This window comes from Phoenix dactylifera, chromosome 5, assembly GCF_009389715.1.
Source record: "Phoenix dactylifera cultivar Barhee BC4 chromosome 5, palm_55x_up_171113_PBpolish2nd_filt_p, whole genome shotgun sequence".
In the NCBI taxonomy this organism is placed as follows: domain Eukaryota; kingdom Viridiplantae; phylum Streptophyta; class Magnoliopsida; order Arecales; family Arecaceae; genus Phoenix; species Phoenix dactylifera.
In genome coordinates this window covers 18,178,049-18,196,778 of record NC_052396.1, presented here as the reverse complement: position 1 = coordinate 18,196,778, position 18,730 = coordinate 18,178,049, and the positions used below count along the sequence as shown (strand labels likewise).

General features: G+C 36.6%; 1 protein-coding gene across 1 annotated transcript; it reads right to left on the bottom strand.

Annotated features, from left to right (window-relative positions):
* Positions 1-1,216: 1,216 nt before the first annotated feature.
* On the bottom strand, positions 1,217-17,103 carry LOC103716666 (maltose excess protein 1-like, chloroplastic). The gene is made up of 9 exons (XM_008804763.4): positions 16,795-17,103; positions 16,557-16,712; positions 16,150-16,440; positions 15,976-16,065; positions 4,068-4,169; positions 3,859-3,977; positions 2,435-2,497; positions 2,275-2,336; positions 1,217-1,654 (listed from the first exon to the last, which is right to left on the bottom strand). The coding sequence occupies exons 1-9, from the start codon at positions 17,044-17,046 to the stop codon at positions 1,572-1,574; spliced, it is 1,218 nt and encodes a 405-aa protein (XP_008802985.2). The 5' UTR covers positions 17,047-17,103; the 3' UTR covers positions 1,217-1,571.
* Between the last annotated feature and the right edge of the window lie 1,627 nt (positions 17,104-18,730).

The window sequence follows — 18,730 nt, the reverse complement described above, 5'->3', positions numbered from 1 at the left end:
AGAATTCTCATGGAACAAATAATAGAAGTATCCTCACAAAACTTCTTTATATCATCACACTTCAAAGGTCACATATATGCTGTGAACAAATTTTGAGATCTCACAGTACACCTCCATACTTTTCATGTACCAGCATTTAGTACAGGATACCGTACACCCTCGTATCTATTCATGCTCCACCAAACCCGATAATACCCCCAATGTTGATATGGATCAATACGGTGCATGGCAGAGGGTCAAGCAGTCAGGCAGGGTCGAGATCTCAACCGCTGGTTATGACTTATGAAAGCCAATGCTTCCAATAACACCAGAGACATTTGACAGTAGGAAAGATGGCAAATGAGGATTGACAAAAGCCAACTCCCAATAACTAGGATAAGGCTACATGTATGATTGTAATCATAGTTTTGGTTCTACAACAGCTGAAATAGTACACATTTTGAATATAATATCTTAAATTATGTATCTCCTCATGCTCCACCAAACCTGATAATCCCCCTATGTTGATATAAATCAATACGGTGCGTGACACAGGGTCGAGCAGTGAGGTAGGGTCGAGATCTCAATCCTTGGTTATGACCTATGAAAGCAAATGCTTACAGTAGACATTTGACAGTAGGAAAGATGGCAAATGAGGATTGACAAAAGCCAAATCCCAATAACTAGGATAAGGCTTGATATATGATTGTAATCATAGTTTTGGTTCTACAATAGCTGAAATAGTACACATTCTGAATATAATATCTTAAATTGTGCATATGTATCTGGTAAGTCCATGATTAGTTGCCAATCTGCATCTCAAATATTATTACATCTCACTCCAGCGTGAATACAAGACAAAATGGCTTTTAAACCTTTGCTTGAATTTTTTTTGGGAACTCCTATCCATGATTTCTTCAAATACCGCCTAAGATTCTCTTGAAAGATACTCATCCTAGCATTTATAATTTATGATCTATGTAAGCATGCAGCCGCTCTTTACATATATCTCAGTTTTCCAAATCATTTTTCAATCACCAAGACTTCTATTAGACCTCTATTATTCTTCTTCGCATTTAAAGATCTTATTTTTCAAACCCAGCAAGTTCGGAAGACGAGATAAATTCCAAAATATTTACACCATCAAATTAAACAATCACTACTAGAATATCTAATAGATAGTCAAAGACATCATAACACATAGAAAAAAAGAAACTAACACAGGGATAAGACCAGCTTCATGAAGTGTGCATGGATTGAAAATAATCATTCATGGAGTGGTAAAAAATATTTATTTACTATGCTACAGCGTGTTTTATCAATTAATTTACAATTTACATGGTGAAAGCAAGCAGTTATATTGGTAAATAACTGCCACAGAAGCAAATGTCACCATGAACTAGATTAAAACTCACTCAACATGAGGTTTTGAATATCCTTGGCCCTATGCAGCTTACCATAAAGCAACTATAAGGCCAGCATCTGATAGAATGCTCCCGATTGCAACTTGAACTATTGGACCAAATCTGGCAAAAATAATGACTAACAATGATCCATGTAATGTTGCAGATACACCATCAGCAGTATCTGTATCATTGTCCAAACACTAATTCTTTTAAGGATGTAATGGGTGAATTGTAACCATAGGCTACAGTATCTCTCCAAAGAGCCATTCCTGAATGAAAGGGATAGATTCAAATCAAATAATGCAAAGCCAACAATAAAGAAGAATTACATGATATTTTAACAGTAGTCAGATGTCATATGATCAAGAACTTTCAACTTTAAGAAGAGCAAGAGATATAACAATGCACTAGATGCTAGATGTTTCAACCCTGACCATTTAACTTATTCCAACACCTGACGTATCACAGAGGCACAGACCCAGTTTCATTAGTCATGGTTCACAGTTTCCAGTGATGTTTCTGGCACTTGGGTGGAAGGTCAACAGCAATGGGTGTCATGCATTTTATTCAAGGACTACTACAACTTAACATATTCTTCTCAATTCTTCAAATTTTAAATGTGAAGGTTAAGAAGTCTTCAGAAAAAAATCTACACCACATCAGCAATTTCACCTTCTATGCAACCCTTGTCACAAACAAAAATATGATTGTTTTGACCGTAAAACTTTACCCCAGATAGATTAAACAAAACATTTTTGCATGAATTGGCTAACTTAACCACATGACTGATGGCATGCACAGTACACTAAATTGAGTTTGAGGACAACTAAGTAAGAACGTAATGACAGATACCATGAAAGCGCAATGAGTTTAGGAGTAGAGAAAAAACCTAGCCATAAAAACAAGCCAAGTGTTGCTGCGAAGAAAAAATTCCTGCTGATACTATTGAAACTGAAATGACAGAGAAAAAGTGTAGGGTTAATAATTAGTCGGTCACACTCAAAGAAAGCATCTGATAGCTTTCGAAGCTATTAGAAAAGAGAGCCTACCAGTACATGCAGGCCAAGTTTCCCCAACCAAGAAGAAAGGTTGCCCAAGCTGAACCAGTGAACCTACAATCCAACTTATTACTAAATCAGAAACCTTCAAAATAAATTGGATATTGAATTAAACAAAGAGAAGAAAAGAAAAAAAGGAAGATATATATATGTGTGTGTGTTTGTGTATATATATTTTCCCCCATTTGACATACATCACAAGAGTCTAGGTCCCTCAAAATCTACTTTGGTGAAAAGCATATAGAACTTGCTTTTGTGTTTATTCAAGACTACAACTTTCATCAAAAACATAGCAATTTTTTAAGCAAAGTTAATAGATTCCCTCTATAATCTTTTCATCCTCTTCATGAGACCCTGTCCAATACCAGGGGAATATTGGAGGGTCCCTTCCTGCCTGCATGAGCTTAAATCACATATAATATGGTAGGCCATCTTACCTGCCAACTGGCCTTCTAGGTTTCAAGGCAGGACCCATCTAGCTAAAAGTAGCTGTGTCCAGGGGATTCAGGACCAGGTCTCTGGGTGTTGATGTCAAGTTTCCAGTTGGTCATGAAATTTCTGCTTGATTCTTCCACAGAGCTCTCTTAAGTAATGATTTTTGCTCTATAGCCCTCATTTTACTGGGAATGGCTAATGATAATTGCAAGGATGATATATTTTCATTATCAAGAAAGAATTTTACCCTAAGTGCATAGGTTGCTTTTCATATTAAGGCTGACACTCTATCCTTCTCCAAAAATCTGAGTCCTTTCAATACTATTGGGTAGAGACATATACAACCATGAAAGAGGATGTAGATTACTGAGTGACTCCGAAAATTGTAAAGCCTTTTAAGTGGTGATTGAATAAGTAAATGGCACCCAATGAAAGATATCAGAAGTATAGACACTGTGGTAGCATGAAACTTCTAATAACAAAACCAAGATAGATTATGACATATCAAGAGTGCTAATATTATCTTTAAGTATCATGACAGCTATATTGGAACAAAAAATCCCCACCAGAAATAAGCTGGATGTACCAGAAGAGCTTGATTACTTAGATGCTATCAGAACAAAGATTCCTATACAAGGTAGATCCTCCAAAACAAATTTGTAATCAAACAGAAGAAAGAATACATAAATGTTTGCATATTTTCAGCAATAGATAACCAAAGTTGGTTGATATGCCTGTCCTCGTGATCTAAAGGATCACCATTATCAAAAAAAAATAAAAAATGCCTAGATCTGAGTTATTAGAAGGCATATGTAAGTCACAAGCGCACCAGCAATCCAATTAAACAAATACTCGTTTGGGGTCTTTTGCATCTAGATCTTAGAAACCTCACTTTATATACTTCTTAATACACTGAAGTACTGGACTAAATCTGATCTCTGGAGCTACAATAGGAAGAAAAACTTGAGAAAGTGGAATACCACATCAGATCACGAATAAATAAAGCTCGTGGAATCATAAGGCCATTTCCAATCATTGCAAGCAACATTGTGAAAGCTGATAAGCCTTTAATGTTGTCTGGATGGAGGTAATTTGTCCACTGCATCTCATAACAAAACAGTTACAAGGTCAGTGTTCCAAGTAACAGGTGATGGAATATTGAAGAAAGCATGCCAATGCATCTCCATACCATTTGCGCTACAGGCATCCACATGAAAAGTAGAGTCGCGGTCCATCCAGATATTGACCCAACAAACTTTATTCCTCTATCAGAAAGTTTCCCAGATCGTGCCTGCATGTGTTAGTAACTGCAATCAAGATGGGCACATAAACTTCAATTTTAAAAACTAATATAGATAGTTCTTGATGGAAGGAGAAAAGGAATCATCGTCCAGACAACAGTTACACATTCAGGCAATAAAACTTTATTATCAGTTCTGATTTCTCAAGATTATTAACTCCTATTTTGAAACATAATCAAATATAAAAAATAGGACTAAACAATATATAACTAGAAAAAATCAGTGATTCATATAGCTGCTTTTTTTCTTTTTAAGCCATAACTTCAAGCATTCAACCACAGAACAGTTTCCGGAGAGTTGATTATCAACATATATGTATGCCGATCCCTCCCATGAATATGTTATATTGCCATTAAAACAAAAACTACCAGAAAGTATCAGGCACACCGACCACAGTCGAGCCAAAACATTTCATCATACTTGCATTGGAAATTGGGGAAAAAAAGTTAAATGTAAGTAATTTGTCAGTTTTTAGAAGCATATAATATTAGCAAATCCAAAAAGGCAGAACATAAAGAACACACAAAGCCAAGCCCATGTATGATACATGTAATCTCAAATTATTGACTCTCTCTGTGCCTTGCACAAGAGACAACTACCCAAAACTTCTAACTGTCTTCATTGAAGAAAGGATGATTCTAATCAATTAGTGACTTATCCTTTGCTTCAATGGTATGGGAGCAACCGAAGGAAGAGCAAAAGGAAGGTTGGCCCAGCCTCGAATAGGAGGGGGCTTAGCTCTGGATCCCGCCAGCTTGCAAAAATGAATGGATCAGAAGTGGGGCTGGGTTCTATTTCCAGTCCAGGGGTGGGAGGTGAAGGCCAGAAGAATAAAATATCCAAAACTTTTGATCGTCTTCATTGAAGAAAAGATGATTCTAAACAATTAGTGAATTATCATTTGCTTCAATGGTATGGGGACAAATGTCAGACTTTGCAGACTCGACAACATTAAGTATAACCTTGATGTGAGGCATGAAACTGTAACTGGGATGTGGAAAAAACATTTTTGAATACAACTATTGAAAGAATGTGTATACAATGAGCAAGGTGTAAGACTAACATTAACATCTCACCAAAATACAGGACACCATAATAACAATACTTCGCAGGTTAGTAACTACTATGAATAGTCCAATAATTGATATAAAATGGGATGCAAGTTCCTCCTTAGATCCTCATGCCCCTATCCACATTAAGATCATGATGTTTGGGAAAAGGAAAATATTCAGTCTTATCATCCAATACAAGAACAACAGCATATATTACAAGGTAGATTGTGAAGAAAAACACAATGTCATGAAGGCATCAAGAAACTTTGAGTGTAATTTCACAACCAGCTTTCAGCAAGATATCAACCTTTGCACAAATTGTGCCGATATTCCAATTTTTTTCCCATTGGACAAGGACTATCTCAGGGAACATTTAGTTCTTGGATAAGGACAACTTTCAACATAAGACACATCCTTGGTGTTTGCAGCAAAAACAATAAGATAATGAGACTTATAGAGTTGGAAAGTTCAGAGGAAAGGAAAGCAAACAACAAATATATATATATATATATATATATATATATATATATATATATATATATATATATATATATATATATATAGGGCAAACCGCAAGCGAAATAACAAACCACATGGCTTACCATATCACTCGCCCTTATGATAGCTTGTTTGAAGATGCATCTAGAAGTAATAGGCTTGAATAAACATATTTAGGAGGATCAAGGACTTTGTTTCAATTGTTTTATTATATCAAAATAGAATCTTTCTGACTCCTCAAAGGATCCCAGATAATTGCCCTTTCTGTGCATTGCAGTATTCTTGTTTGAACATCCTGCAGAAAATTCCAGATCTAATACTTCAGGTATTTTCCCGAATATCTCAGCGCCCAAGAACACAACCTTTCTCCATAGCTACAGACTAGCCCTGAATCAAGACTTGTTAAACAGAAAAGAAGATGGAGGCTGGCAGAAGAAGAAAACCTCTGTAGACCGCACTAGGATTCCCAAAATAGAGCTCCTACAATAATAAAAATTCTACCTTTCAGTTTTCTAGCAGAAAAGAACAACCAAAGACTTTTCCAAAGGAGTAAAATTCCTAACTCTATAAGCGCCACATAAAAAACCATCAGACTCTCTTGAGAACACAATCCTGGTGACTTAAAAACTTTCCTAAACCAACATAGACTATGAAGCATGGACATAGATATGGGATACGGATACAACAATATAACAGAACTTGAAAAAGTAAGATAATATGTTTCAGATTAACTCCCACAAACTCATGATTTAATCATCGTTCAAATCCATCGACCCCAATCATAGTCCACACCCCATACTGTAGTATGAACATTACAAACTCCAATTTAATAGTTCATCATAAAAAAAATTACATTCATAAAATAAAAGGAAAGAAAGAAAAAGCCCTTCACCTTGCTACTAAGGATATTGGGAAAGAATCACAAGTATATTGTACAAATATCTAGAGCACTGTTTAATTTTCAAAAATAGGATACTTAGCATAAGTGTTGGAACTTATCCTAGACGTACACAAGTATCAGCATTTGATAAGTACCTTAAATGGACATGATATACAGTTTGATGTACCGTGCTTCCTAGAACCTAGGCCAAAATTAGGGATTGTAGAGAATATGCCTACTCAAAATAGGATTAAAATCTCACTACACAAGTAGCCTCAAGTTTGAGTATGAAAAACACTAGAAAATAGATCATATTGAACCTTTTCTCAAAACAAATTAAATAAAAGACATGAAGGACTCAATAAAAGAGCAAATTAACTGAATAAAAACCAAAAAAAGTTTGAATTAATCAAATCTAAACCTATTTTAGCCTAAATACATCTTTGTGGCATGCAAAAATTTGATCAAACCAATCATGAAGACGAGATGCAAAAGGGAGTTTGTCTCTTGGGTGAAGATATTATACCTAGACCATGTGACTCTCTAGTGATACTCTACTGCAGTTTACAGACCTAATCAGGTATATTATGGATCTTCTCAAAAAATATTAGGACTTCGGGAAACTGATGGCCTCCCTAGATAAACGCACTGCCTAGATAAATGCAAGGACAAAATAAATCTGTTTCCGAAACTTCACAAGGGAACAAAAAGCTCTAATATCTCATTCTATACTTGATGTTAATTACAAAGGGTTTATGAAATATATAAAGAATTTCAACCTTTCAGCTCAAACATTTTTCCCAAATAATTCTGAGCAGTCGCAGGCAATAAATGATAATTGGATTGATCAGATGTCATATCCCAAAAATAAAACACTGAAACAATATCACTTAGAGATGAATACCACAGAAGAAGACACTATCACGGTTTAAAATGCGCAACTTGTAAATTTTGTTAAGGCATTGATAGTGATGAATTTTCCTATTTGAAGATCAAGAACCTTTTGGGTTTTTCTTTGATGATGTTAAACTGAACATATTTTTCGGTTTTCGTCTATATAAGTCTATGATATCCATACAAGAACCTTCCCCTGCATAAAAGATGCTGTCATACAGATATATGACAGATAAAGGATGTCTTGCTATTCGATATATATAATTGGGTTGGCAACTGGTTGCTGATAAGTTATCAGCTTGCACCATCAATGACCTCATACTATGTGACTATCCATGATATATATATATATATATACACTCTTGGGCCCTGGGCTATGAACTAAACAATGCCAACTTGGCTCTAATACCAATTATGCGGAGGGCCTGGATGGAGAGGATCTTAGTGGAGAGAGTTGGAGAAACAAAGGATTTATTTCCAAACTGAGTCGTGCCTCAACAAGGGTGAGGACCTTCCCTTTTATAGACAAAACATAACAAACTGGATTCCAATTCAGTTTGGAGTCCAAAACTATCTGTCTAACATAATGGCAGGCAAGACATGACTTAAAGATACTTTTACAAAAGTTGAAATGACTAAAATATGCTTTACAAAAGTTGAAAGGGACTTAAAGCAGCTTTGCTTTTGTAAAAGGAGATTTCTCTGGCTGATAAGGTCTTGATTTGACATCACTTTAATAAAGGTGATTCCTTTCTTGCAGATGAAGTCTAAAGTTGCTGATTAGACAACTCCTTTAACCAGAGAATTCTCTTCCAGACTTTCTAAGCAGAGAATTTTTGCAAGGATGATTCCTCTAGGAGGAACATATACTCGAGGAAGAAATTCTTTCCGAAGGAGCAGAGGACGCAGTGCCAATGCACTTTCTATGAATTCAGCAAATATGTTGTTTCATATGCAACAAGAAAAGACTCCACAAATGGTGGACCTTGCAATCTACCTCAATCAACAAAAACAAATGGAGGTTGAAAAGCAATAATTTGCTACAGCAAGAGAAAATCTCTCTTCATCATCATCGTCGAAACCGACAATGAAAGAAGTGCTTTAAGAATCTACAATTGACACTTCATTCTTGCAAAATAGTTGCGAGCAAACAATTATGCACCTGGGTCAAAGTGACATTCAACAAATAGATGACCCATGGTTCATACGTCAAAAATATTTTGACGAAGAAGGATATCCTTCAATGGATGGAAAGGACAGACAGATGATGGAGAAATTATTGCTCCTTTCTGATTCTGTGGAAATTAATCATAATTTCCATAATAATAACATGAATAATTATATTAATTATAGTAAATGCACTATATGCAAGCTCATTCAGCCGTAGGAGTGGGGACTTGACCCCAACAAGCCCAAGATGATCAAAAAATATGATCACGTGGTCACAGCAACATACTGGGACTATGTGAATGCTTTTACTAACATGATTTACTATGAAAACTCCAAGAGAAAACACTCTTGGTTTTTGTAGATACATCCAGACGTACTGCTTAAGCCTGTTCCAGGCTGGTTCAACCAATGGTGGACATTTTTCGGTCCCAACATTAAAATATTACCAAAAAAATTAATTGATATGTTTGAAGAATGGGTGGACAATCATCCCACCATAAATAAAATGCTGGACAATCGGATCTGTTCTAGCATGTATCCGATGTTCTACTTTATAGAGAACAGGATGCCATGAATATGGAAGTGGACACTTGCCACTGGATTTGACAGGAATAATATTCCTGTGTTAAAAAGAAAAGCTCTCTACAAATAGTGGATTGGAATACCAACAGAAAAGTTCGATGGCATAATTATTATTATTAAAAATAATATTACTCTTTACAAGGAGAAGAAAATATTTGGTTCTCCTCAGCAATCAGGCACCAATGATGATAATTTCTTTATGTCTGTAAAACAAAAATTAACCAGAAAATATCCAAATATCTCTGAAGAAGAAATTATGGAAAAATGCCTAGAAAAGGTCAAGAAGAAATTCTTCGAAGCCTTTGAAGATCAATCAATGCAAACCACTTCATCAAGACATTCGTCTTCAAATACTCCTGAGGATGAAAGCAACAAATATGTATGCTTAGCAGGAGAATCTCAAGATCCATATGAACAGAAAGTACAATCTACTTCAACAGAAGAAATGTGGCACACAGTTCTGGCCACCAAGCCCCGAAAAGGAGCAGTGAAATCTATTCCTGATAAGAAAAAAGGCAAGAAGCCAACAAGATCAGAGTAATCTACTAAATAATCTTTACCATTGCTGACAAGACAATTCACTTCGAAGACAGACAATTGTGCCTGCCATCCAGCAAATATTTGCTTGGATACTAAGTTTTTAACATCCTTTTTTATGATTTGTTTTGCTGCAGTGCAATCAATTCTCAGCAGAAATTGCTGATTCAACAAATCACTTTAAAATTTTACAATACATTTTACTATTGAAAGCATTTCTTTTTTAATTGTTGAGTACTTCATTTGAGTGGGATTCCATTTTCCAGAAGCATGTCTCACAAGAATCTCTTTATTGAGTTCTGGGTCTAATTGCTTTAAAATACCTTCGAATCCAATGTCTAATGCATTGATTTCGACTATTTTAAACCAATTAGAATTAGCTAATGATAAACAAGGCAAGCATTTTACCTTTGACTTGATTTTTTTCACCTGATTGGTGTGCTATTTACTCCACGGAGCTGGATTTTTATTCAATCTCTCATAGAGTATTGCATGTCTTCTGCTAAGTCTTTATAATAATCAGATACATAGTTTAAACTTTCTAAAAATGTTTGAAGTTGTTTTGTATCTGTTATTTCATCCGAAAATTTTGATATAAATTCAATACTTATTTCTATTGGAATTATTTTTTCTTGAGATATATAATGTCCTAAAAACCTTATTTTGGTTTGAAATAAGCTTATCTTTTTTGCTGATATAACCTTATTTTGGCTGAATAGAAGATTAATAAGAAAATCTTATTTTTCCTTGAGATATATAATGTCCTAAAAATCTTATTTTGGTTTGAATAAGCTCATCTTCTTTGCTATTATCTTAAAATGTTTAAGATGTTTTATATGGTCATCTATTGTTTTAGAAAATACTAAAACATCATCTATATAGACAATTATGGTTTCCGTACTGTCATTAAGAGTTTCATTCATTATGTTTTAAAATTCAGATGGTGCATTTTTGAGTCCAAAAGGCATTACATTCCATTCGTAATGTCCAAATAGTACAGTAAAAGCAGTCTTATATCTATCAGATTCTTTAATCTAAATTTGCCAGTATCCTGATTTTAAATCAAATTTTGAGAAGATCGTTGCTTCACTTAATCTATTTAATAAGTCCTTTTTATTAAGTAATGGATATCTTATCCATTTTAATACCTTATTCAAAGGTTTGTAGTAAATTACTAGCCTTGGATTACCTCTCTTTTTCTGCATTTTTATTAACATAGAAAGCAGTACAACTCCAAGGAGAATAAGATTTTCTTATTAGTCCCCTATTCAGGAGTGTTTCTATTTCTTTCTTACATAGACTAAGATATTCTTGGTTCATCTATGTTGGTCTAGCCTTGGTGGGAATATTTTTCTCATCAAACGATTCTTCATATGGTAGGTTAACCTCATGCCTTTTTCTATTCCAAAAAGCATTAGGAATTTCATTGCAAACTTCTTCTTTAAATTGTTTTTCTAAGTTTTTTATTCTTTCTAGATTATTAGGTTCATTTAGTTTTTTTATTAACATCATAGATGTTTACTTCTTTCTTTAAGAAGTTTAATTGGTTTTCCTTCTTTATAAGGATGTCCTTGATTTCATTAATCATTTTTGTCTGCGGGTCTGTTATGAATAGAAGTACTAATTGTTTTCCTTGTTTTTTTGTATAGATTCCAGTATTATCTATCTTTGTTATAGGCATTATATCATTAAGGAATGGAGTTCCTAGAATGATACTTTGTGTTAAATTTTTAACTAAAATGAAGGATGTTTTAATACAAACATTGTGATTGCATATATATGCTTCAAGTATTTTGTATTTGATGGAGAGTTTATTACCTCCAGCTGCAGTTAGTGTATGCACTGTTTTTTCAAAGTAAGTTGTAGGAATTATCCCTTCTTGGATGCAATTTAAATCAGCACCGTTGTCTATTAGTGCCATTGCATTTTCTAGAACAAAAGTTTTATTTATTACTAAAGTGACTTCAATATACCTTTTTTGGTATGTCACTTGGTTTAATATATTTAGATATTCAAAAAGGCTATCTGTTTCCTAAATTATGACTTTTTCTTTCTCTTTTTGATCTAAAGGAAATTCCATAGACTCTTTTTGAAGAGTTTCTAGGCTAGTTATTCTAGCACTAAATTGTCTATTTTCTTGTTTCAACATTGATATTTCTATTTTTAATTGATTTATTTCATATTTTAAATCTGTTAGTGAAGCAGGTTTCTCTTTTATTCGAGAATTGTGAAACCTATTTATTACTTCACTAAGTTGATAGGACTAGGTAGTACTAGTCTAGTTGACTCCCTGTTATTTGGGTTCTTTTCTAGTAAGAATTCTAACAGTTGTTTTTTAATGTGATGGTCACTAATATGGTCTAAAATTTTTAATATTTCTTTCTAACTGGTTGTCAAGATATTTAATGATTTCATTTTTACGAGATATTTCCAGTAATCTTTACTACATTGTGCAGTGTTGCATTGACACTGACTTGAATCTGTTTCAGATTCAGACGAGGTTGAAGAGACTATTTCATTAATTTCTTCTTCTGAGGAATCTAGATATTCAGACTCTTCTTCAGAAGATGATTTCAACATCAACTTTGTCAGTTGTCCTTTCAACTGATCATCTATTTGTAGTTCATTTATTTTCTTTCTCATTGAGCATCTATTAGCATAGTGCCCAAACCTACCACATTTATAACATTTTGGTTTGTCTTTAATTACTCTTTTTTTCTTCTTTTTGAGAGCGTATTTCTCTCTTTGCTGTTGTTTTCTTAATTGATATCTTTTATTTTTATATTTTTTGTACTCTTTTCTAGATGTTTTGCGTACATATTTTTTGTATTTTCTCCTTTTTTTAGTTAAACCTTCTGGTTTATCTTGTATATCATATGCAAATTGATGAAAGAATTCACCTAATTGGTGTACATAGATTTAAACCTTCTTGGACACATGTTGCTATTAATTGTCCAATGTAAAATTGTCATAATTGATAGAAATTCCATCATTTCTATCCTTTAAGATTTTCCTAATTCTTTCAGCAAATAAGTATGGCAGTCGTCTATAAATTTGGATTTCCATATTTCATTATTTGAATCTGCCAATTGCATTACTCTATTCATAAAGGTATCCTTATACCATCTAAAATGTGTCAAAGTTGGACATCTTAGGTTTAATAAGAGGGTTTTCATTCCTTCTCCTCTATTTAATTCTAATCCTATAAAGTTTAGGATTATAGCAACACACGGTGTATATACTGCATCTTGCTCAGTGTATGTTCCTAGGACACCACTACTGGTTGGCCTATCCGGCTCTACTTTTATTATTTTTATATCTAATATTTCTTTTCTTTGATTATCATTAAGATAATTTTGCCACCAACCTCTTAATTGCCCTACAAAACTTATTGTAATGAATTTGGCAATTTCATGATCAGTATTACCATTCTGCTGGCATATAGTTGAATACATCAACATTCTGTGTATCATATCCAAAATTTGTTTATCACTCATTGCATCTATGTTCCATTCATAGATGTATTTTCTAGAATAAGAATTCTGGAATGGTTGCTTCTCTTCATATAGAAGATCCAATGGCGAAGGCCTTTTATAATAATATTTTCTAATGGTTTAGGTTCATACCTAATTGGATTGATTTTTAATTCTATCAATTGACTTTCAAACTTATCTAAGTTTGATATCTCTTCTTCTGATGATTCTTCTTTATCATGGTCAGCAGATTCAATTTGGAGATTTTCATAAAATGTTTTAACCATATCATATATGTCTTCCGAACCACTTTTCTCAGATTTTTCACTATTAGGGTTAGTCCTAGAATTTCTACTAACTACTTTGATATGTATTTTTTTAATTTTTCTTCTAACATTTTTACGAATTCTTCATTGGTTTTTTCTAATTTGAAGTTTTTTACTTCTGGTGGAGTCTGAATAACAGGAGTTACGATCTCTTTATTCTTTTCCTTAGGTTTTTCTTTAATTTTTGCTAAGGCTTGGATATCTCTTTCAAGGTCCTTATGCATTTCAAGTAATTTTGTTTCTAATTGCATTAATTTTGTTCCTACACAGTATAAATATGCATTCGTGTAATTTTGTGACCTAATTAGAGTATTAAGTTCTCTAATTGTCACATGAGCATGTTCCATCTTACTCAAATTAGAGTAAGCCATTGCTTCTGTTGTCTGAAGTTTAAATAATTTTTTTGGAGGAAAGGGTGAATTTATTATTTCATCCTGTGCAATTGTCCATGTTTTCTGGATAACTAATATTTCTTGGGTTTTTTCATTTGCATAAAATTTTAAAAACCAAGGAACAAAATATTCTATCTTTTGATATGCTTCTAATTCTTCATAATATTTTTCTTTATAATATATTTTCTTTAGTGGAGAAAACTTATTAAAATACCGAAGTCTAAAAGGTTTATTTCCTTCTGACTGAAACTCTTCATTAAGAGTTTTCTGATTATACTTCCTTGTGTATAATCTATTAAATATGAAAACTCATATCTGATTGGGTAGGAGATTTCTTACCCTTGTATATTCCATATGGAATATTATTTTTACTCATATTTATTTCTTCAACCACATTTAACTCTTCACTTCTTTCTTTAGAAGTTGAGCCCTTGTATTAGGAATATTTTCATACCTATCAAAGTTTCTGCTTGATAGTGATCTAGTGATTTCAGAAATTTTTACCTTTCTTGAGAAATTATTAAACATGATTTCTACCGATCCATCGGTCATTTGTATTATCTGGTCTATATTCCTATTTATTATAGGCTGAGTTGGGATGATTTCATCTAACGACCATACCTCTGGTTGTTGTAGCAATACGGGTACTTGCTAGGTTTGTATACTTGCTAGGTTTGTATAAACCAAGGTTGTCTAACCCTTTTGGGTGTCTATTCTATTTTTAGGTGCTAAAGTATTTAGTACCTTGAAGTGTATTCTATAGCTTACTGCTATAACTTCAGATCCTGGGATATAATCATATCCAGAAGTGATTACATTTAATTTTAATGCTTCATACAGATTTTGGTCTGTTAATGACAGACTTAAGTTTGGAACACAGTTAAAATATACTAGTCCTTGGCAGAGACTAGTTTCTACCACTGCTGCTAGGGATTCCTTAAAAGCATTACATCGTCCATCTCTGATGATCGACATGAGACTAGTATTTGTTCCTAATAAAGTTAAAGGCTACCTGAATCATTCCTATATATAGAAATTGATATTTTTTCTTATATTTTTCAATATCTTCTTTCTTTAATAATTTAAGGGTTTGAGGTAATCCATCCATTTGGATCGCCTATTCTATGGTTTTTATAACCATCTTAGAACTGAAATCTAGGAATCCTATGTGATAAATTTCACTAGGCATTATTTTTGGAATTGTCCAATTATATATATCATCCGTGGATTTGGGATACTCTACTAATTAAGCATTTTTTACAAGATTATTATCTTGGGAGTTTATGGAAGATGTTTCCATGGGTTTGGATAAATGATGACTTGAGTATATGATGCCACGATGTTATTGATCTTAGAAGTTTTTATTTTATGATCATCTACCAATCATTAGACTCTAAATACTTATCCTATTACGGGAGTTGTCTTATGATCCTATCAATCTTGCCAGATGCTATGCTATCTCTGAGCTTTGATCAATAAGCCCCTCACAGAAGCGACCTTAAACGCCCTTTCTCGCCCTCCTTGCATTAACGGGCAAACACGGCCTTCCTACGGACCATTGCTCATTAACAACATATAATCGGCATGAGATGAGATGCTTAAGACATTTCTAAATATCTTTAGTCTAATGATTGAAAAGAAAACATAAAATAAAGCCTCTAGGATCTGAACATCATACCTTCACATACTTTTGTCACCAGCAGCTTAGCCAGCCATTCTGGCTATGCTCAGTTTCCTACCCCCGTGAGGTTGGCTCAACAAAGCATTTCTCCGATGCTTATGCCTTGGCCTATGAACCCTCACAAAGAGTAGTTACCTACTACGGTCTGGCCCGAGATACTACCAGTAGCCTTCCTCTTGGGCTCAGGGCTATGAACTGAACAATGCCAACTTGGCTCTTATATATATATATACAAAGATTTCTTATTATCAAGTTCCAAACAAAGCAATGAATAAAAGCGAAAAGTGGAGCTAGGACATATACCAGCTTACCATAATAACAGCCACAACAGCTACAGTACCAAAAATCAGCCCAGGCAAGATGCTGTTTGGGATATAGGGAACAAACGTCGACCACATCACCTGCAAACCCAGAGTTCGCACGATCAAAGGAAGCAGAAGCCAATTGCATTACCACCATTCAGAACCACAACCTTGAAAATTCACCTGAGGGAGAACGGCAACCCCGCCGATGGTGATGAAGTCCTCCCAGAGCCGCCAGATGCCATCATGAAGCCAACCAAAGTAATTCAAGAAGTTGAGAACAAGCCCGGAGGCCACGACAGCCGATGTCGCCCCAAACTGAGGCAGAGGCATGGCCTCGGCTATTGCAAGCTGCGCGATCACCACATAGTTCGACGACACGCCCAAAGTCTGGATGAGAACGGCCTCCGTCTCCTTCTTCTTCGCAAAGTAGGACAGAAGCGACAGGTTCCCCAGCAACCCCGTCAGCATCCCCTGCCAAAGTTCTCCAATTTCTCCAAGATTGAGGAATTTAATCAAGAAAAAGATTTTTTTTTCTTTTGTTTTGTTTCTTTATTTTAAGGAGAGGGGGGAAGGTAGAAGTCACTCACGAGCCAGGGGACGGCAAAGAGGGCGGCCTTGTTGCCGGCGAGGAGGTTGCGGGCGTTGAGGACGATCTGGGGGAGCTGGAGGAGAAGGAAGGGGATGTTGGCGGCGCCGGCGAACTTGGCGGTGAGGGAGTCCCATTCCCGGAACGTAGAGGAGTCCTGGAAGGAGAAGATTTCGACAAGAAAGGGTCAGGCCTTTGAAAGGCGGAAGGGCGAGAGAATAGGGCATTGGGTCGTTCACCTCGATGGTGGGGCGGTGGGGGGCGTCGGAGGCGGCGGAGAAGATGGCGGAGGGCGGGGAGCGGCGGCGGAGGAGGAGAGGGGCGGGGGGGAGGAAGGGATTTAGCGGTTTAAGGGGGAGGAGGTGGGGTTTTAGGAGAGGAGGGGAGGGGAGGGAACGGAAGAAACGAGGCGGGGAGATGCGGAGGGAGGGCGGCGGTGGTCGGAGACGGAGCTGCCGCGACGGCGGCGGCGCCACCGCGGTGGAGGCCATCCGATCTGCGGACGGAGAGAGAGTGTGTGCGCCTTGGGAGAAAGATGGACGGATCTCGAGGGAGCACGTAGATATCGGATCTAAGTGGTGGGACCGGAGGAGGGACACGTGTACGGCAAATGCTCACGGAGAAAGGTATCGAAACACCCCGACAGCAGGATTTCAAAGACACGTGTAAGTTATATCATACTTGATAGGGCTTTGGCGCTTTGCCTTTTCAACATCTCTTCCATTTGAATGGATCCTCACCATTAGACAACCTTGGCTCCCTTACCATACCAAATTGGGTCTTGCCATTTGCCTTAACGACAATAAGTTCCATTGCTAGATTAGATAATTGTCACAAGGAATTCATAAGTGATAAACACTAGGGATGAATCTTGGTACAGGCTTAATTTGAACTTAATTTATCGACACTTCATATATTTAGTATTATCATATATATTAGCCTATAGTCCGGCGTCGGAGATGACCCTGATTTTCCACCTATTATTTGGAGATGATTATTTGTTACTGGCCCGTGCGACGAGATGTTCGGCTTTGACCATCAACAGAATTTTGGGGGTGTATTGTGGAGCATTGGTTAGTAGGTCAACCTGACCAAGTCAGTCATCTGCTTTAGCCAGAAGGTCGATGCGCGAGTAAAGATGGCTATCATGAGCAATCTGGGGATCGGCAAGCAGGAGGGGACCCTCAGGTACCTTGGAGAGCCGATCACAGGATGTCGCCTGCGCAGGAGGGAGTGCACGAGCCTAGAGCAGAGCATCAGATGCAGACTAGAGAGCTGGCAAGCGGGTGCATTATCGACGATGGGCAGAATCACACTAGTACGGTCAGTCTTGAGCTCCATTCTCATGTATTTGCTATCTAACACCCTGGTTCCCTTGCAATACTTCGAGGTCTGGAGAGGTTGTTTATGAGCTTCATCTGGGGGCGGCGGGGGGATAGAGAGGGTGTTCATCTTGTGGCTTGGAAAACCATTTGTCAGCCAACCAACCGGGGCGGATTGGGAGTACCCTCACTAACTGAGTGCATAGAAATATTCATGACGAGATTAGTAGCTAGATTTTTCCTAGAGCCGGAGAATCTTTGAGGCACTCTGTTTAAAGCAAAGTATGGGGATCCACAATCCCAGATAACCATGCGCGCTGGACGAGGAGCATCCTTTATTTGGTGGGAGGTCGTGCGCGCACCTCGAGGGTACTACTGGAGATCAAGTGGGAGATCGGGGATGGCTGGACAGTCAGGATTCTGGAGGACATATGGTTATCTGAAGTTCCATTGCAGGGTCGACCCACCATGATGGACCACGGGTGGATGGAGGGTCGCAGCGTATGCGAGCTTTCGCCAAAGGAGAGCGGAGGTGGGACAAGGACCCCGATAGGCACGTGTTCGGGGAGCAGTTGGCCGAGCAGGTTCTAGCCATGCCGATCACGGAGAGAGCGACAACAGATAGAAGGGTATGGAGTATGACCGGTTCGCCAGTGGTGAGGGTTCGTGATCTCTCGGGGCTAGTCCCGTGGCCTGCGAATCGACAAATGGCGAGCATATGGATCTGGAGGATGCGCATTCATCTACGGGTTGCCTTGTTTCTCTGAAAGGTGGCTTAGGGTAGCCTACTCACTAGAGCAGTGCTAGGGAGGCGGGGTGTGAGGATCCCGACAACTTGTGTGTCCTACCTGGA

Coding starts and splice junctions, on each gene's coding strand:
- LOC103716666 (XM_008804763.4), bottom strand. CDS start 17,046: ATGGCCTCCACCGCGGTGGCGCCGCCGCCGTCGCGGCAGCTCCGTCTC. Junction 16,713..16,794: donor CCCACCGCCCCACCATCGAG/GTGAACGACCCA, acceptor TTCTCCTTCCAG/GACTCCTCTACGTTCCGGGA. Junction 2,337..2,434: donor AACTTGGCCTGCATGTACTG/GTAGGCTCTCTT, acceptor CTGTCATTTCAG/TTTCAATAGTATCAGCAGGA.